Consider the following 15,502-nt stretch of genomic DNA (forward strand, 5'->3'; position numbering starts at 1 on the left):
CTTCCTAATACTTCCAGTTACTAGGGATAGAAGTGGATATAGAACATTGCTACTTCATGGGTGTTTTTAAATACCCATTTATGCATTCATCTTGTCACCAAAATGCACCAGTTGAGAATTCTGCATTAGGGCTGAACAGATCATGTACCTATGTACTGTTGTCTCTCTTTAATCAATGTTCCTTAGAGTAGTGTGTTATGACATTATCTAGCCAGTGCTGAAGAGCAGGTGTTTTCATTTATTTTCTCCTTCGAGACCTCTCTTAACACCATCTGAGCATTGTAATAGGAAAGTCTATTTGCAGAATAAATTGTGCCTTAGACTTATGGCCTGATTATAAATCAAATCACAGTGGAATCAATACTTCTGGTGTACTGAGTTAGAATGTTGATTCCACCTTGCTAATTCTGTTCCCCATAAATCTAAGCAGTCAATGCCTTGCTGGAAAAGCAAATACTTATTCTAAGTTTAAACTCGGTTTAAATCCACTTGATCCTGATTTTAACAGCCTCACCCGAAGGAAGTAGGGGAAGGGTAATTGTGTGGAGAGAGGGGCGGCAAGTATGGTGAGGTGTTGGGAGCACAGGGTACTGTTAAATAACAGGATTGGCTTATCCCAATTGTTATGCACCACAAAGTATGGAAGGGGCTGTATGAAACAAAATTGTTGTAATGGCAAACTGTGACTTTTCAGCATTCCTGAGAACATAGAGCTGTGGCATGAGACTGAGTGAAACCCATGACACAGCCTCCCATAAATGAGGGGAGTGCGAAGAGAATAGTGCATTTCTAGAAATATCAAGAGGGCTCAGATCCTGCTGAATTTAACAGCAGCACATTAGAATTTTTCACGGCACTTCCCTGGGAATAATCTTGGCACAGTGTTGGGAGACAGCAACAGGAGAACAGTAAGGAAGAACTTCAGAATTTTGTGGAGGAGCAGTGGCAGTGGTGCTGGGATAAAGTGAGATGTCTCCTGCCAAAGTTAATAGTGGGCCAAAGTTAGAAACCCCTGCAAAATTTCAGAAGCAGAATCTGGAGGGGAATGTCATAAATATAGTTTTATCTGGATTCAGAAAGAACAGATTGTAAATTGGCATGGATGAAACTGGCTGAGAAAATTAGAGGTCATGAGAAGAAAAGGGAATGTCGTGTAGATAATTAGATATTTAAAAGGGAATGCAGCAAACTACTGTGATGGATATATTTCAGGTTAGCTGTTGAGTTATGCTTCAGATGTTGTTGTAGGGGCCAGTTTTGATCACTATGTGCATCAGTAGTTTTGTGCCACCATCCAGGTATCAACTCTTTTTCTCTGCAGTCAAGTAAATGAGATGAGCAAATAAAGACATCATTGGTTAAATGTCAGTGGTATAGTTACACAGTATCTACAGCAGTGAAGAAGGCTGGTCAGGTCAGGTCAGCTCAGCTAATCTATACAGGATTATTAGTCCAGACAAGCCTCCTCCTGCATTGAACCTATTTCCACTCTGTCTCAATATCTATTTGTTCAGTTTTTTTTCTTCTAACAAGGTTAGTTCATCATTTGAAGAGTTATGAAAGCATTGTAGAATTGGCCTAGAAATGAAATTGCGTTTATTTCAGTACAATATGATTAAAAATGTACGTTTCCTGGAATGAAATGTGATAACAGCTATTTCTGGATCATCATACATAATTCTGGAAATTCAACCAGGCCCTTCTCAAGTTGAATTCTACTTGCCTGCCTACAATGATTTCCAGATCAGACACACATCAGATTATGTGAATATCTAGGCAATGTACCCTCTAGGACATTGCCAGAGAAAATTAGACCATTATGTACTGGGAACATTCGTTAATTGAAACTCCCAATACAACTTGGTGTTTGTAGCTCAGTGCCAGACTGGGACACTCCTTACCACGTATCTGATCATCAGTCACCCCTTCCTCTCCCTCTCAGCCCCTGATCTTTTTGTTTGTCTCCCCCTACCCTGATCTCTTAGATGATTGGAGACTTGACACAAGCCTCTCACATGGTACATGATACCCATCCTAAGACTGTTCCAGCACCACTCACCCCCACACTCCCAGACTCAGTACTGATCCTGGGCACCACATTTTCATTGACAAGACACTGCAATACCTGTACAGAAGTGGCTGAAGCTGAGGGTGAACTAGTTTGGTGACAACCATGTAGTGCAACCATTCAGACACACACAAATTTCTAAACATTTCTTTTTAAACCAATGGAGGTGGAAATAACAAAGTAATGCAGAAGTGTGTTTACTTTCTGCAAAGCTTTTATTTTCCTTTGTAATCCCAATTTGTAGTTTATGACCTTTGTAACATAATCTCTGTGACAGAAGAATATGAGCAGCTTGATGTTAGTTCCAGATAAATGAAATAACAAGTTTCATTCTGAAACACGTGTTCTGTGTATATGTTCAAGGCTTCAATTCTACATGTTGTATTTATGGAATGGCACATAGACAATGGAAGGCCACTGCAGGAAGTGGTCCATGGTCCTCTCTGAAGGAGGCTGCCACATAATACACCAGATCCATCGATGTGGGAACTTGCTTCTTTTTGCTCTTGTTCTCCAGAATTCTCCATATAGTGTGGAATGACTAAAAACAGGAGTGCAGAAAATACCAAATTACATGCAAAATCCTTCACACTATCACTCAATGATATTAGATATTGGTGAACTGTCATTATGAGTGCCAATCCCAAAGCAGAGAGATTCTGTGCAGTAGAGACTGAAGCCTTGGGTGAAAATGTTGGAAGAACTTGGGCAAGAACCATTGAGCTCACCTATTTTGACACATAATAACTTCAGGGCCATTACTTTTGAATCACTATACTCCATTCAATATTTTGGTGATCTGGGATTGCCTGTCGACTATGAGCTGAGTAGAAATAATTCACAATAGTTGCACCTTACTGTTGCACAGTGCTACATTTTTCCAAGTTTCTGCTGTTCACTGGACTAAGAATTTTCTTTGTTAGTTGGCATTATCTGAGAGACCACTTTTGCACTTGAGTCATTCCCATGCATCTTCCCCAGGTAGAACATGGCTTTTGTGAGAACACAAAACTTCAGATTAACTCACACCATTTATGAAATAAATACTCCATGATTTTATCTTGCTCCATTTTTTGATTCAGCAGCTTCTAGCCAATTTTATATTGTCTTTTCATGAAACATGGCAAATTAGAGTTAGCAAACAAAAAAAGCAGTGCTGTATTTGGATAGAGAGCAGTACTTTTGCTGCAATAATTACAATCCTAGTTAAATGCCTACATTTCCTCCTCAATATTATGTTATTGTCTATGTTCAGATTTTTACTTTTAATGTTAATTTCTTCAACTTTTTGATGTTGCCGTGTGTCATTTTATCACAGATTAATATATCCAAATGTACTTGAGCTAATAGTGATGTAATGCACTACAACAAAGCTATCATCCTACCTTCAGTAACTGAGTAGAAGTCACCATGCTGGAACTAACAAAGTATATTGTTCTCATAAATTGTTCCCTCTTTAACTACAAAGATAAGCAAAATGAACCATGGTCATTGGATACTTACATGTGTATTATGGTTTGTCTAAGCTCAGCTATGAAATTATTTTTGGGAGCTATTGCCTAGATGATGTAACAGGACTGGTGACTAATTAAATAGTTAATAACAACTCTTCTTAAGGATTAGGTTTGCTTAATCATTGACATGGATGTTTTGTTGCAGTGGTGTTTGGTAGAAAAATCTATATGTTTTGCCTTTGTGACCCATCTTAAACAATTTGTGCTGTGTCAATAAGTTCATCTACAAATGACTTGAACAGAAGTTCTCTTTTGCAAAGATAGCTAATTGTGCGGACATCTGTTGGTATAAATGACCATACCACTCCAAATAGCAGTCAAGCTAAGTTCAAAATTTACTATTACTGTATTCTGTTGGAATGTTTCTGAAAGTTCAGCCAGCAGCTAAATAATAGGTTCATTGATAGATTTTTGTGCAATAGAAGTCTGGGGAGGAAAGTTGGCCATACTAAGAAGGAAACTCCTCTCTTTTCTACAGACAGAGGGGTCTCGGCTTGATACCACAATCAAAACTCAGTGCTGAACCACTGCGTAAGCCTAGATTACGTGCTCAAATCCTATCATAACACCTGAATTTTTAACTCCAAGTTAAGAATGCTGTTAATTGCTTGATTATTAGTGAGCAGTACAAGGTCTGGGGAAAACAGAAATGTCTTTTGTGGGAATACAGCACAATAAATAACAGCTGTAAACAATCATGTTTCATGCTGCACTTGGAAACTAACTCTTGATATTTTCAAGCATGTTTGCAGCATATTTTACAGCAAGTGATGAGAAAAGCTGCTTTACTGAAAGAGGATTTGAGTACAAGAGTAATGTTGTCTTGCTCCAATTACATAGAGACCTGGTGACACTGCACCTGGGATACTGTCATCAAGTCACAGTGACATAGAGTCAGACAGCACAGGAACAAGCCCAATGGCCAATGTATTCCCAGCATTCAGCCTGCAGCCTTCGAGACCATGGTGTTTCAAATGCTCATTGAAATACATCTTAAATGTGTGAGAGTACCTGCCTCCACCACCTCTCCAGCAGTGCATTCCAAATTTCAGCCACACTCCAAGTGAAAATATTCCACCTCAAGTCCCCTCTGAATCTCCTAACCTTAACCTATGTCCATAATCAGCTCACCCTTCAGCTTTCTCCACATCAAAGAAAACAAGCATGGCCTATCCAATCTCTCCTAATGGCTCAAATGTTCTATCTGAGGCAACATCCTGGTAAATCTCCTCTGTACACCCTCCAGTCCAATCACGTCCTTCCTATCATTTGGTTACCAGAATTGCACACAGCACTCTGGCTCTGGCCTATCTAATGACTTGCATGGTTATACCATTGTCTGGAGGACTATGCACAATTTTATAGAGACATAGTCATGGAGTTGCACAGCATAGAAAGAGGCCCTTTCGCCCACCACGTCTGTGCTGACCATCATGCCTATCTATACTAATGCCACTTGCCTGCGTTAATTCCATATCCCTCTATGTCTTGCTCATTCAAGTACCTGCGCCGAAACCTCTTAATGTTGCTAATGTTCCTGCCTTTATCACTTCCTCTGGCAGCTCATTTCAGATACCAACTGCTCTTTTTGTGAAAAATTTACCCTTCAGGTCTCCTTTAAACCTCCTTCCTCTCACCTTAAACATATGCCCTCTTGTTTTGGACACCCCTGCCAAGGGAAACAGACACTGGCTACGTACCCTATCTCTTCCTCTCATAATTTTATATGTCTCTATTATGTCACCTCTCAGCCTCCTTCACTGCAGGGAAGACTGACCAGTCTCTCCTGATAAATCGAGCCCTTCAAACTAGGCCACATCCTTATGAATCTTTTCTGCACTCTCTCTAGCTTAACCACATTCTTTCTATAGTGTGGTGTTTTGGTGCCTTTATTTAAGAAAGGATACACTAGCATTGGAGGCAGTCCAAAAGAGATTCACTTGGTCAGTTCCTGGGATGAGGGGCTTGTTCTATCACAAGCAGCAAAAGACATGTAAATCTCTTTGGATGAAAAATATGCCTAATGGCGTGAACATTGAATACTTCCACTTTAAGTAATCCCCTCAACATCCCCCCCCATACCTGCCCCCCAACCATGCCTCTTCTTTTCTTCCCTTTCCTAAGCCTATCTCTCTTTTTTTCTACCCTTTCTTCCTCCTCACCTTTGACCCATCCCCTAGTGGATCTGCTCTCCCCTCCTCCCCCGCACCTGCCTATCACTATCTCTTACCTGCATCTACCTAGCACCACCTTGTGCCCACCCCGCCTCCCCTCCTTTGTCCACCTATCATCGCTCTGCTTTTCCCTCCTATATATTGGGCTTCCCCTTTTCCTATCTTCAGTCGTGAAGAAGGGTCCTGACCCGAAACGTTGACCACCTGCTTTTCTCCACGGATGCTGCCTGGCCTGCTGAGTTCCTCCAGCATCATTGTGTTTTTCATCTAGATTCCAGCAGCTGCAGTCCTTTGTTTTTTGAATCTCTTTGGAGTTCAGAAGAATGAGGGGTAGTCAAATTGAAACATATAAGACTCTGCAGAGGCATGACAGGATAGATGTGTAGTTTCCACACATGGAGAATCTCAAATGAGGGGACGTATTTACAAGATTCGGAAGGGGTTGGGGGGGTAATCATTTAGCAATCAGGTGCGTTGGAACTACTTCTTCCCAAGGGTGATAAATCTCTGGAATTCTCTACCCCAGAGGTTTGTGGAGATTAAATCATGAGGGGTATTTAAAGAGGAAGTAGATAAATGTTTGAAAGGTCAGAAAATTGAGGCTATGTGAAACTGGTACAGAAAATGACTTGAGGCCTGGGTCATATTGAATGCTGGGGCAGCCTTGAGGAGCCTGGTGGTTCTGTCTTATGTTCTCCCTGTTCCTAGATTCTGTGCCTTGGCTAATGAAGGCAAGTGTCCGGTTTGGCTTTTTAACCTAATCACCTGTGCTACTGCCATCTGGGTTCCTTGGACATATGCACAATGGTCCCTCTATTCCTCAGTACTCCCATTCATTGTTTATATCATAGATATATTAGTCTTCTCAATGTGTATCACCTCACATTTTCAGGATTAAATTCCATCTGCCATTTCTCTGTCCATCTTACCAACCGATCAGTATCATTCTGTACCAGAAAAATACCCTCCTCACTTACAGCAACACCACGAATTTTCATGCTCTTATTAAACTTATTAATCACACCTCTTACATTCACGTCCAGATCATGAATGTGTACAATGAACAGCAAAGGTCCAGGCTCTGATCCCTGTGTTACACCACTGGTCACAGGCTTTCAATTGCAAAAGCAGCCCTTCACCACCACTTGCTGCCTTCTGTCATCAAGCCAATTTTGGGTTCAGATTGCCCAGGGTTATCCCTACTGCCCTTCTTGAATCAAGGTACCATATTCATTGTCTTCCAGTCATGCTTTCATTCTTCTGTGACCAGACAACATTTGAAAATTTATTCCAGAGCCCCAACCATCTCCTCCCTTGCCTCCCATATGGCCAAGAATACATCCCTTCTGGTGTGGGAGATCTGTCCACTTTCAAGCCCTCTGGAACATCCAGTAACTTCTCCTGTTTGATTGTAATGTGTTCTAGAATGCCACCATCCTCCTCCCTGAATTGTCCAACTACGACATTCTTCTCCATATGATTACAAATGAGAACTATTCATTTAAGATGTCATCAACATCTTGTGGCTCCATGCACAGATTATAACTTTAATCCCTCATGGGCGTTGCCCTTTCCTTGGGTTACTCCCTTGCTCTTAATATACAAATAAAATGCTTTGGGAGTTTTCTTAATCTTGCCCACCACTTCCATTTGGTATCTCCTCTTCACCCATGCAAATTGAATTTTAAGTAACCTCAGCCCAATTCCCCTCTGCACATGCCATACTCCCGTAGGCATCTCCTGTTTTCAGCTCTCCAAAACTACAGCTACCTCTTTTCCTTTTCCCATGTTGAGCTATTCAGCGAATGAGGGGATGTGCGGTTAATGCAAGTGAGTGATACTGAGGTAAACATCAACCATGACCTTAACGAATGGTGGAGAGGGTACAAGCAGCCAAATAGCTATTCCTACTTCTGTTTCTTATGTTCATAACAGCCGATCCAAGGGGACTAAACAATAGGTCAAAGCAAAAGCCTGACAATAGTTATCATGTCTTTATTGTACTATTGTGAAATCTGTACAGTGTAGTCTTTTCTATTCATGAAATATTCCATGGTTTTGGATGTGGAGACTGGAAGGGGGTAATTTTCAGCTTGGGCTTTGGATGAACAATTAGTGGTTATGGATCGGCTAACTATTATGCATGCTGTCTGCTTGTGCATGTGAGACATCACATAAAGTGCACAATGAACACTTGATCCAGAATCATCAGCTTTTCAACTGCACAGGAAGTGAAAATTACTACCTCCATGCTAGAAGATTAACTAGCTACTGTAAATTACCCCTTTGTATAGGTGAATGGCAGGGAAGTTGATGGGTAATTGAGAGGGAATAGGTTATAAGGGAAATTAGTGAGGGAAGGCAAATGATGGGAATGTTTTGAGAACATAGCCTCTTTTTGCGTTGTAAGAAAATATAGAAGTTATTTCATCTTGGTCACACAGTGTCAGAAAAATCTTTTTTTATTGTGACATCAAATATATTTCCCCTTTTAAAAAAAAAGTTACAGCAGAGAAGAATCCAGCCCTCATCTACAGGCTGCAAACTACACCATTCAAGGGCAACAAGGAACTGGTAATAAATATTTGCATCACAATTCATGTCCAAGTTACATGAATGCATAAAAAGAAATAAGTTTCAATGTATGTGGAAATTCAGCAATAAATATTTAGCTGTGCAAAACTGACCCTATTTTGTTCCAGCTGTATGAATTCACAAGCCCATCTGTGATTTTAGGTGAAAGAAAAAGTTGTATAGGTTGAAACTTATTGTGAGTGATGCTATTGTATAAGCATTTACCATATCTATACGTATCTAATATTGGTATTGGTTTATTATTGTCACTTGTACCAAGGTACAGTGAAAAGCTTGTCTTACAAACCGATCTTACGGGTCAATTCATTACACAGTGCAGTTACTTCAAGTTAGTACAGAGTACATTGATGTAGTACAGGTAAAAAAAAATAACAGTACAGAGTGAAGTGTCACAGCTACAGAGAAAGTGCAGTGCAATAAGGTGCAAGGTCATAACAAGGTAGATCATGAGGTCATAGGTTATAGTCCATCTCATTGTATAAGGGAACTGTTCAATAGTCTTATCACTGTGGGGTAGAAGCTGTCCTTAAGTCTGGTGGTACGTGCCCTCAGGCACCTGTATCTACCCAATGGAAGAGTAGAGAAGAGAGAATGTCCCGGGTGGGTGGGGTCTTTGATTATGCTAACTGCTTCACCAAGACAATGAGAGGTAAAGACAGAGTTCAAGGAGGGGAGACTGTTGTCCGTGATGTGCTGGGCTGTGTCCACAACTCTCTGCAGCTTCTTGCGGTCTTGGGCAGAGCAGTTGCCGTACCAAGCCGTGATAAATCTGATAGGATGCTTTCTATGGTGCATCAGTAAAAGTTGGTGAGAGTCAAAGGGGACAAACCAAATTTCTTTAGCCTCCTGAGGAAGTAGAGGCGCTGGTGAGCTTTCTTGGCCATGGCATCCACATGGTTTGTCCAGGACAGGCTGTTGGTGATGTTCACTCCCAGGAGCTTGAAGCTGTCAACCCTCTCGACCTCAGCACCATTGATGTAGACAGGTGTATGTACACCGCCTCCTTTCCTGAAGTCAATGACCAGCTCTTTAGTTTTAATATTTCTCTGGCACCTCAGCAGAAGGGCTAATTTCGTCAAAATAACTGGAATTTGATGTGTGTTTCATTTCTGTACAATAACATTAGTGCAGCAATCATTTCCAGGCTGATATATTTACAATCATTTCTGTGTTATACTGCAGCCTCTGAGGTTAACAATCAATTATAGTGATATATCATACATAGAAACAGAAGTTTATTGCCCTCTGGTCTATCAGGACAAATTACAAATGTATGAATTAGATGAACAGTGACAATAAATTATTATGTTTTGAATCAAAAGTAGATATAAATTGAGGCTAAACTGTTGACTCTTGGATTAGGCATCATCAAAGGTGTCTTTTTTCCAACTATTCACTCATCAAATTGTACAAAATAAGTGTTGGATGGAATGGGAGTTAGTTGCAGGAGCATTATAAGTGATACAGCATTTCCAGTGCAAATCTCTCTGAAAAGTTCTCACTTGACAAGGCCCTTCATAAGACACCATCTGCATTTCCCCTGCCATCATCAAGCTCCCCAAAGTTGAAGACAGGCACAGAAATCAGCTCACAATTAAATGGGAGAAAATTTTCTTCAAACAGCAGTGTGTAACAGGAAGTTTTGAGAAAATTAGTTCTTCTTTTGTGCAACTAGTTAACACCACAACCAACCTGTGTGTCAGTTTGATTCCTAATACAAATTCTTGTTAGGTGTTCCCATCATGAGATGAGCTTGAACAGTGGCTGGACCTGATGCTCCTGTTGTAGCTCGGAATGTGGTGTCTCTTGCCCCAAGGTAGGAGCTGTTCGACAGGAAATATTTCCTGCCATTTCATGTCTTATGGTGCCTCATGTCAAGCTCTTAAAGTGGTGAGTTTATTGTTGCTTGCTGGGAATACAGCAACATCTGTTCACAGCTCTTGTAAGTCACAATTACTTAGCATAGATCTGGACAGTGCTATCCGTTTTCAACATGGAAAGAATGAGAGTTAGGATTTTAACTATTATGGTACAGGACCAATAATCCAATTACCTAGATTAGTGATCCAAAAATGAGTTAATGCCACCATAGCAGCTGGGAAATTTAAACAGTTTATTGAATGAACCTGGAATTTCAAAGGAATCTTGTATTAGTGTTGGTATCTAACAGATTGATGTAAACAAAACCTACAAGGTCCATGGAAAAAAAATCAGAAAATATTGGAAATGCTCAACAGATCAGATAGCATTAATTCAGCCCCTGGCAGCTGGAATTCTAAATCCTTCAGAAACTTTTCCTTTTCCATCGATGCTCTCTGATCTGCAGAATGTTTCTAGTATTTTCTTCTTTTTTATTTCAGATTTCCAGCATCTGCGGGTTTTATTTTGATTTTCAATTACTATCTGGTTCATTGACGAGGAAAGGAAGTCTGCCCAATTTCCCCAAATTTACCCAATTCCAGGCTCTCAGCCGTGCAGTTGGCTTATTACAGTCTGCTGATATGGCCTGGGCCAGCGACCCAATTCAAGGGATTGTCAATAACACCTGGCCTTCCCCAGACCCTGTGAATCAATTAGAGGAAGGAGGTTCTGATGAGCACTTTGTAAGTGTAGCATTCAGAATGTTCCTCAAGCCATCCATTCAGCCCATGGTTCCCAGCATTCCAAATCCTTTGGAAGCTCTTCCTGACATCTTGATCCTGAGCTGGATTTTTTCTTAGAGTCTTCCTGCAACATGCTGCAAAGCAGGATAATTGACTCCTGTCACTTGCGCATCATTTCAAACACTTCTGCTGTCTCTACATGAGGTCAGTGCTCCAGGACTGCATCATTGTTCCTTAGAAGGTAGGATCTTGAGATCTGAGTCCCCAGATTTGTGAGCCACGGGAAGTGCACGCACACACCACCATCACTACCATCCCGCCAAATCCAACTGGCCTACTCTTTCAGCCGTGGTATTTTTGTGGCTGTTGCAAATTAACTTTTTATCACAGCTAACCCCTAAAATGCTGATATTGGAGTACATTGATTACATTGGTACAATGAGAGAGGAGAGTGCATGGTGGTTAGATTTTTCCTAGTTGAAGTTGGCCACGGCCTAGAACTTGTACAGAATAAATGTAACTTACCGTCAGTTAGAGCTTAGATGTTGTCCAGTTTTGCTATGTCATATAAAGACTGCTTCATTATCTGAGGATTTGTCATTCAACAATTGTCAAAGATGCTGATGGACCTGCTCATAATCTATATTCCCTTAATTTAACAAATATTTCCCTTTTTATTGTGCAATTTATTTATTTAACATGTTTTTAATTTAAGTGGTGTAGTTGCCTTAACTATTTGACTAAACTATGCCCAATGCCAATAGTCCTGACTCTTCGATTATGAATTTACTCTCATTGGTATTGATAGTCCAGCACTTCATTGCCTTTTCAGACGGTGAATGCCAGAAGGATTGTCAGGATGAAATGGAAACAATTGCCCAATGTACAGTAAAACAAAAGGCACAGTAAATGTTGTGCAGTTGTTCTAATCTTGTAGGATGGTTGTTTAGTTGTTGCCAAGAAGTAATGTGACAACTGTTTGAGGAATGTTTGAGCCCTTTAAAATTTAAAAAGAATTGAGAACTGTGAAGCTTGTTGATTTGATAAAAGACAAAGCTAATTTTATAAGTGTTCTATTCAACTGTTGTGTTGCTAGAAGCCCTCCTACATTATAGAGACTCAATGATGGTTTTGTATCCTTTGGGTTGGTTATGCAATATTGATAGTTGCCTTCCTGTGACAAGCTTTTGAGCAGAAAGCAGAGGGCTCTGTGCTTCCCCAAATAAAGCATCCCGGGCACAATGCAGATGCCTCAAAAACTCTGCATCCTTCCAAAGTTTAGCCTCAAGACTTTGCAAAGGAAAACTTATCATGTGAAGGTCAGTTGTGTCAGTGTTGTATTTTTTGTTTTTCATTATTTTCCTGTCAATTTTCGTATTATTAAACTGAAGATCGGCACAGCTCACTAATTGTCCTGAACTGTGGATTCTAAAGACGTTTCTTTTCCCCCTTGTTGCAGGACCTTCAGTCAGAAATTGATGCTCACACTGATACCTATCACAATTTGGACGAGAATGGACAGAAAATACTTAAGGGTCTGGAGGGTGCCGAGGAAGGGGTTTTTCTTCAGAGGCATCTTGATGACATGAATTTTCGTTGGACTGAACTCAGGAAAAAATCATTGAATATCAGGTAAGGCTTTGCACCTGTGCTCATCTGGAAACATTAAGATTTGTCTTTGAGTCCCTTGTCGAGCTGAGAGTTTAGTACTTCTGTTCAAAGTGATACATTAGGATTATTAGAAATTTGCAGTGTTATAACTTTGGATATCCCATTTTCCCCTTGATAGGCAAGTGGTAAATGTAATGTGCAATGAAATGTGATATCAAGCATTACTGGCCACCTGATGCTCACTCTCTGGGCTCACCATTATAAATGCTGGAAGAAGCTGCTGGCAGCTGCAGAAACTATAGCCAAGTGAAGAGTCAGGTTCAGGAAGCAAGAGGGAGAAGAACCCAAAATGGAGAGGGGTTGGGGAAAAGGGATCATAATTAATCTCTTCCAGCTGATTTATGATGGTGATCGTAATAGTGGAAGAGGCAATCGTCATTATTGTGGCTCTTGCCCTTTGGAGTATGTTACGATATTTTGGCATCTAATATTTCCCAGTGAGGCTGTTCGCAGGTTCCAGTGTTGCATGTGTAGCTGACTTCAAGGAAAATTCAATGCTGTCACTGTATAAGAATAACATTTTTAACAGACAAAGTAAATTTTTAGTGGGCTGCTTCTTTAATATGAGGTGGAAAGCCTCCCTTAGGAAAAATCAATGATGGATTTCCCTGTCACTGAGGAAAGCTAATGTATGCTGCGTACACGCTGAACTGCTGGATTTAGGACTCACTCTGTTGCCCTCTTTCCCACTGGAAATCATTCAACAGTTCCGTTGTTCTCTGGAGAAACAATACAGTACTGTGTAACAAGCAGCACTGCGTTTCCTTTATACGCATAAATCTCTGCTCAGCATTTCTCTCAGTCCCACCACTGATATGCTCAAGGATTACACTTCAGGAATCCATTAACATGGGGCTGGAAACATGTACTGTATCTCACCAATGGTCCCACATCTAGGTTTCTTTGACCTATTTTTCTGCCTATTCCCTTAAAATGAACTTTTACTTGTGATTGCATAATGAAGTAAAAATCTCTGCCATTTGAACAACAGCTGGCACCTTCATTTTCAGACATATCCAATTCTCCCTGAGTATGTAAAAGGCCAACATTCAAGGTGAATTTTCAGCAGTATCAAGATGATTCTGACATACTGATGGGAATAATTTTTCAGTGGTGCATATGTTTCCTTTTATTTTGAATGTCATGTCTCAAATAGCAGACATCCCAAGTAGCAAACATTAATTACTTGTGAAAGTACATCATTAGTAAGTCAAGAGGACAGAGTTCCTGCCTAAAGCTTGAGTGAAGCTGATAAGCCCTAGTAACATTCAATATTAATACTACTTTCATTTACGTGTATGCATTAACCCACCTTCTCAGTAATGCTGTATGTTATGGCTTGGGTGTTATCTGCACTTTTATGCCAAAAGGACACACCAAAAATAGCCATGATGCTTGTTATTGTCGAAGGTTAGCCCTTGCTACAATACCCCATGCGCACACACCTGAAACACTGCAATAAAATTAACAAATTAATATATTTCTCTGTCAAAAATGGGCAGCGACTGATCCTTGATTAAAGCTATGGTATTTGTGGGAATATTAAGTAGTAATTTTATTCACTTTGTTTTTGCACTGAGTCACTTCTTGAGAAACATAGAGAGGGCCTGTTGTGAGCAATCTGCCGGCCACTCTGCATGTTTATCACAGAATAGCTTTGCACTGGACCAACGACTGTGCCTGCTGTGGTGAGAAGCCTTCCTGTGTGTTTTGTGAGGTGTGGCCTTTACTGTTATGAAAATAAAGATAAAATGAACTTGTTTCCTGTGAGTTGCATTGGTAATCATCTCATGTGCCCACCTCCGTGAATAAATATTAACAAACTGTTTTGATCTAAATTAATTCTGGCTGGCATCAGAAACCAAACTGTCTGAAAGGTGCTGGGGGAATTGCTCACCTGAAACTGCTTGGTTCTTTTTTTTCCACCTCTTTTCCTTGCCTGAAAGTGCTAATTCATGTCTGGTTGCACACTCAGCCCTCTGGGATCTGGCCTGAATGCCTGGTCCTCACGTGGACTTAGAGCCGGCAGGTGAGTTAACAATGGGAACTGGCACAAGGCCATAGCTGGCCTGCTCTACTCTCTTGCTGCCCTCTCTAACCTGCGTGGCTCCTTCGTCTCCTTCCTACCAATCTCACCTCATCCATTGTTCTGATGAGAGGTGATTGACCGGAACTCTTGGTTTCTCTGTCTTCGGGTGTTGCCAAACCAACTGAGTACTTCAGGTGTTTTCTGTCTTCATTTCACCCATTGCTAACTCTGTGTGGCGAATTCTGCACAGAATTCTGGGTGGCAGTGGGTCAACTCTCACCATTGCCCCTCCTCAGGTCCCCCTCCAAAATGTGCATTCATGTGCAAACAAGACCATTGTCATCCATAACTGTCTTTGGACAATTAGATTCGGAGGAAGGCCCAGCCAGTTGGTGCCACTACTTTCCCATGATGCCTCTCCACCTGCTCACGCCCTTGACCTCCCCAGATTAGTGCATTGGGGTTGTGGCTCCCAGCCCCAAGACAAGTCCCTAATCCTCTGCCACTCTTTCTCTTCTGGGCATCTCTCCCATTGCTCTACTGCTGTTAGCTCTCAAACAAAAGGCTCGTTCTCTATTGCCCATCAATTATCATAAATGCCATGATTCCTTCACCACTTCCCGTTCACTGGGTGACTTCTCAGCATCAAGTGATTTCACCCTCCATCTCAGTTCATCTTCCTCTCTCTCTCCTTGTTGTCCTCCTACCCTCAACCCCATGATACAATATAAACCCACACATACACGGTCGTTTCCTTGACCCTGGCATTCTCTGTGTGGTCTCACAACGTGTATCATCTCAGTCACAGTGCCACCTCTGATCACTTCCCTGTATCGCTTTCCAACCAC

The 15,502-nt window shown here is 41.1% G+C and overlaps 1 protein-coding gene across 3 annotated transcripts in view; it reads left to right on the top strand.

Moving 5' to 3' along the window:
* dmd (dystrophin) overlaps positions 1–15,502 on the top strand; it is a 1,415,828-nt gene that overhangs the window by 1,218,702 nt on the left and 181,624 nt on the right. For all 3 annotated transcript variants that reach the window (XM_052015085.1, XM_052015086.1, XM_052015087.1), the window contains exon 57: positions 12,414–12,586. In XM_052015085.1, coding sequence (XP_051871045.1) covers positions 12,414–12,586 — 173 coding nt within the window. The remainder of the gene's footprint in view (positions 1–12,413; positions 12,587–15,502) is intronic.

The sequence above is a fragment of the Pristis pectinata genome, chromosome 4 (assembly GCF_009764475.1).
Source record: "Pristis pectinata isolate sPriPec2 chromosome 4, sPriPec2.1.pri, whole genome shotgun sequence".
Taxonomy (NCBI): Eukaryota; Metazoa; Chordata; class Chondrichthyes; order Rhinopristiformes; family Pristidae; genus Pristis; species Pristis pectinata.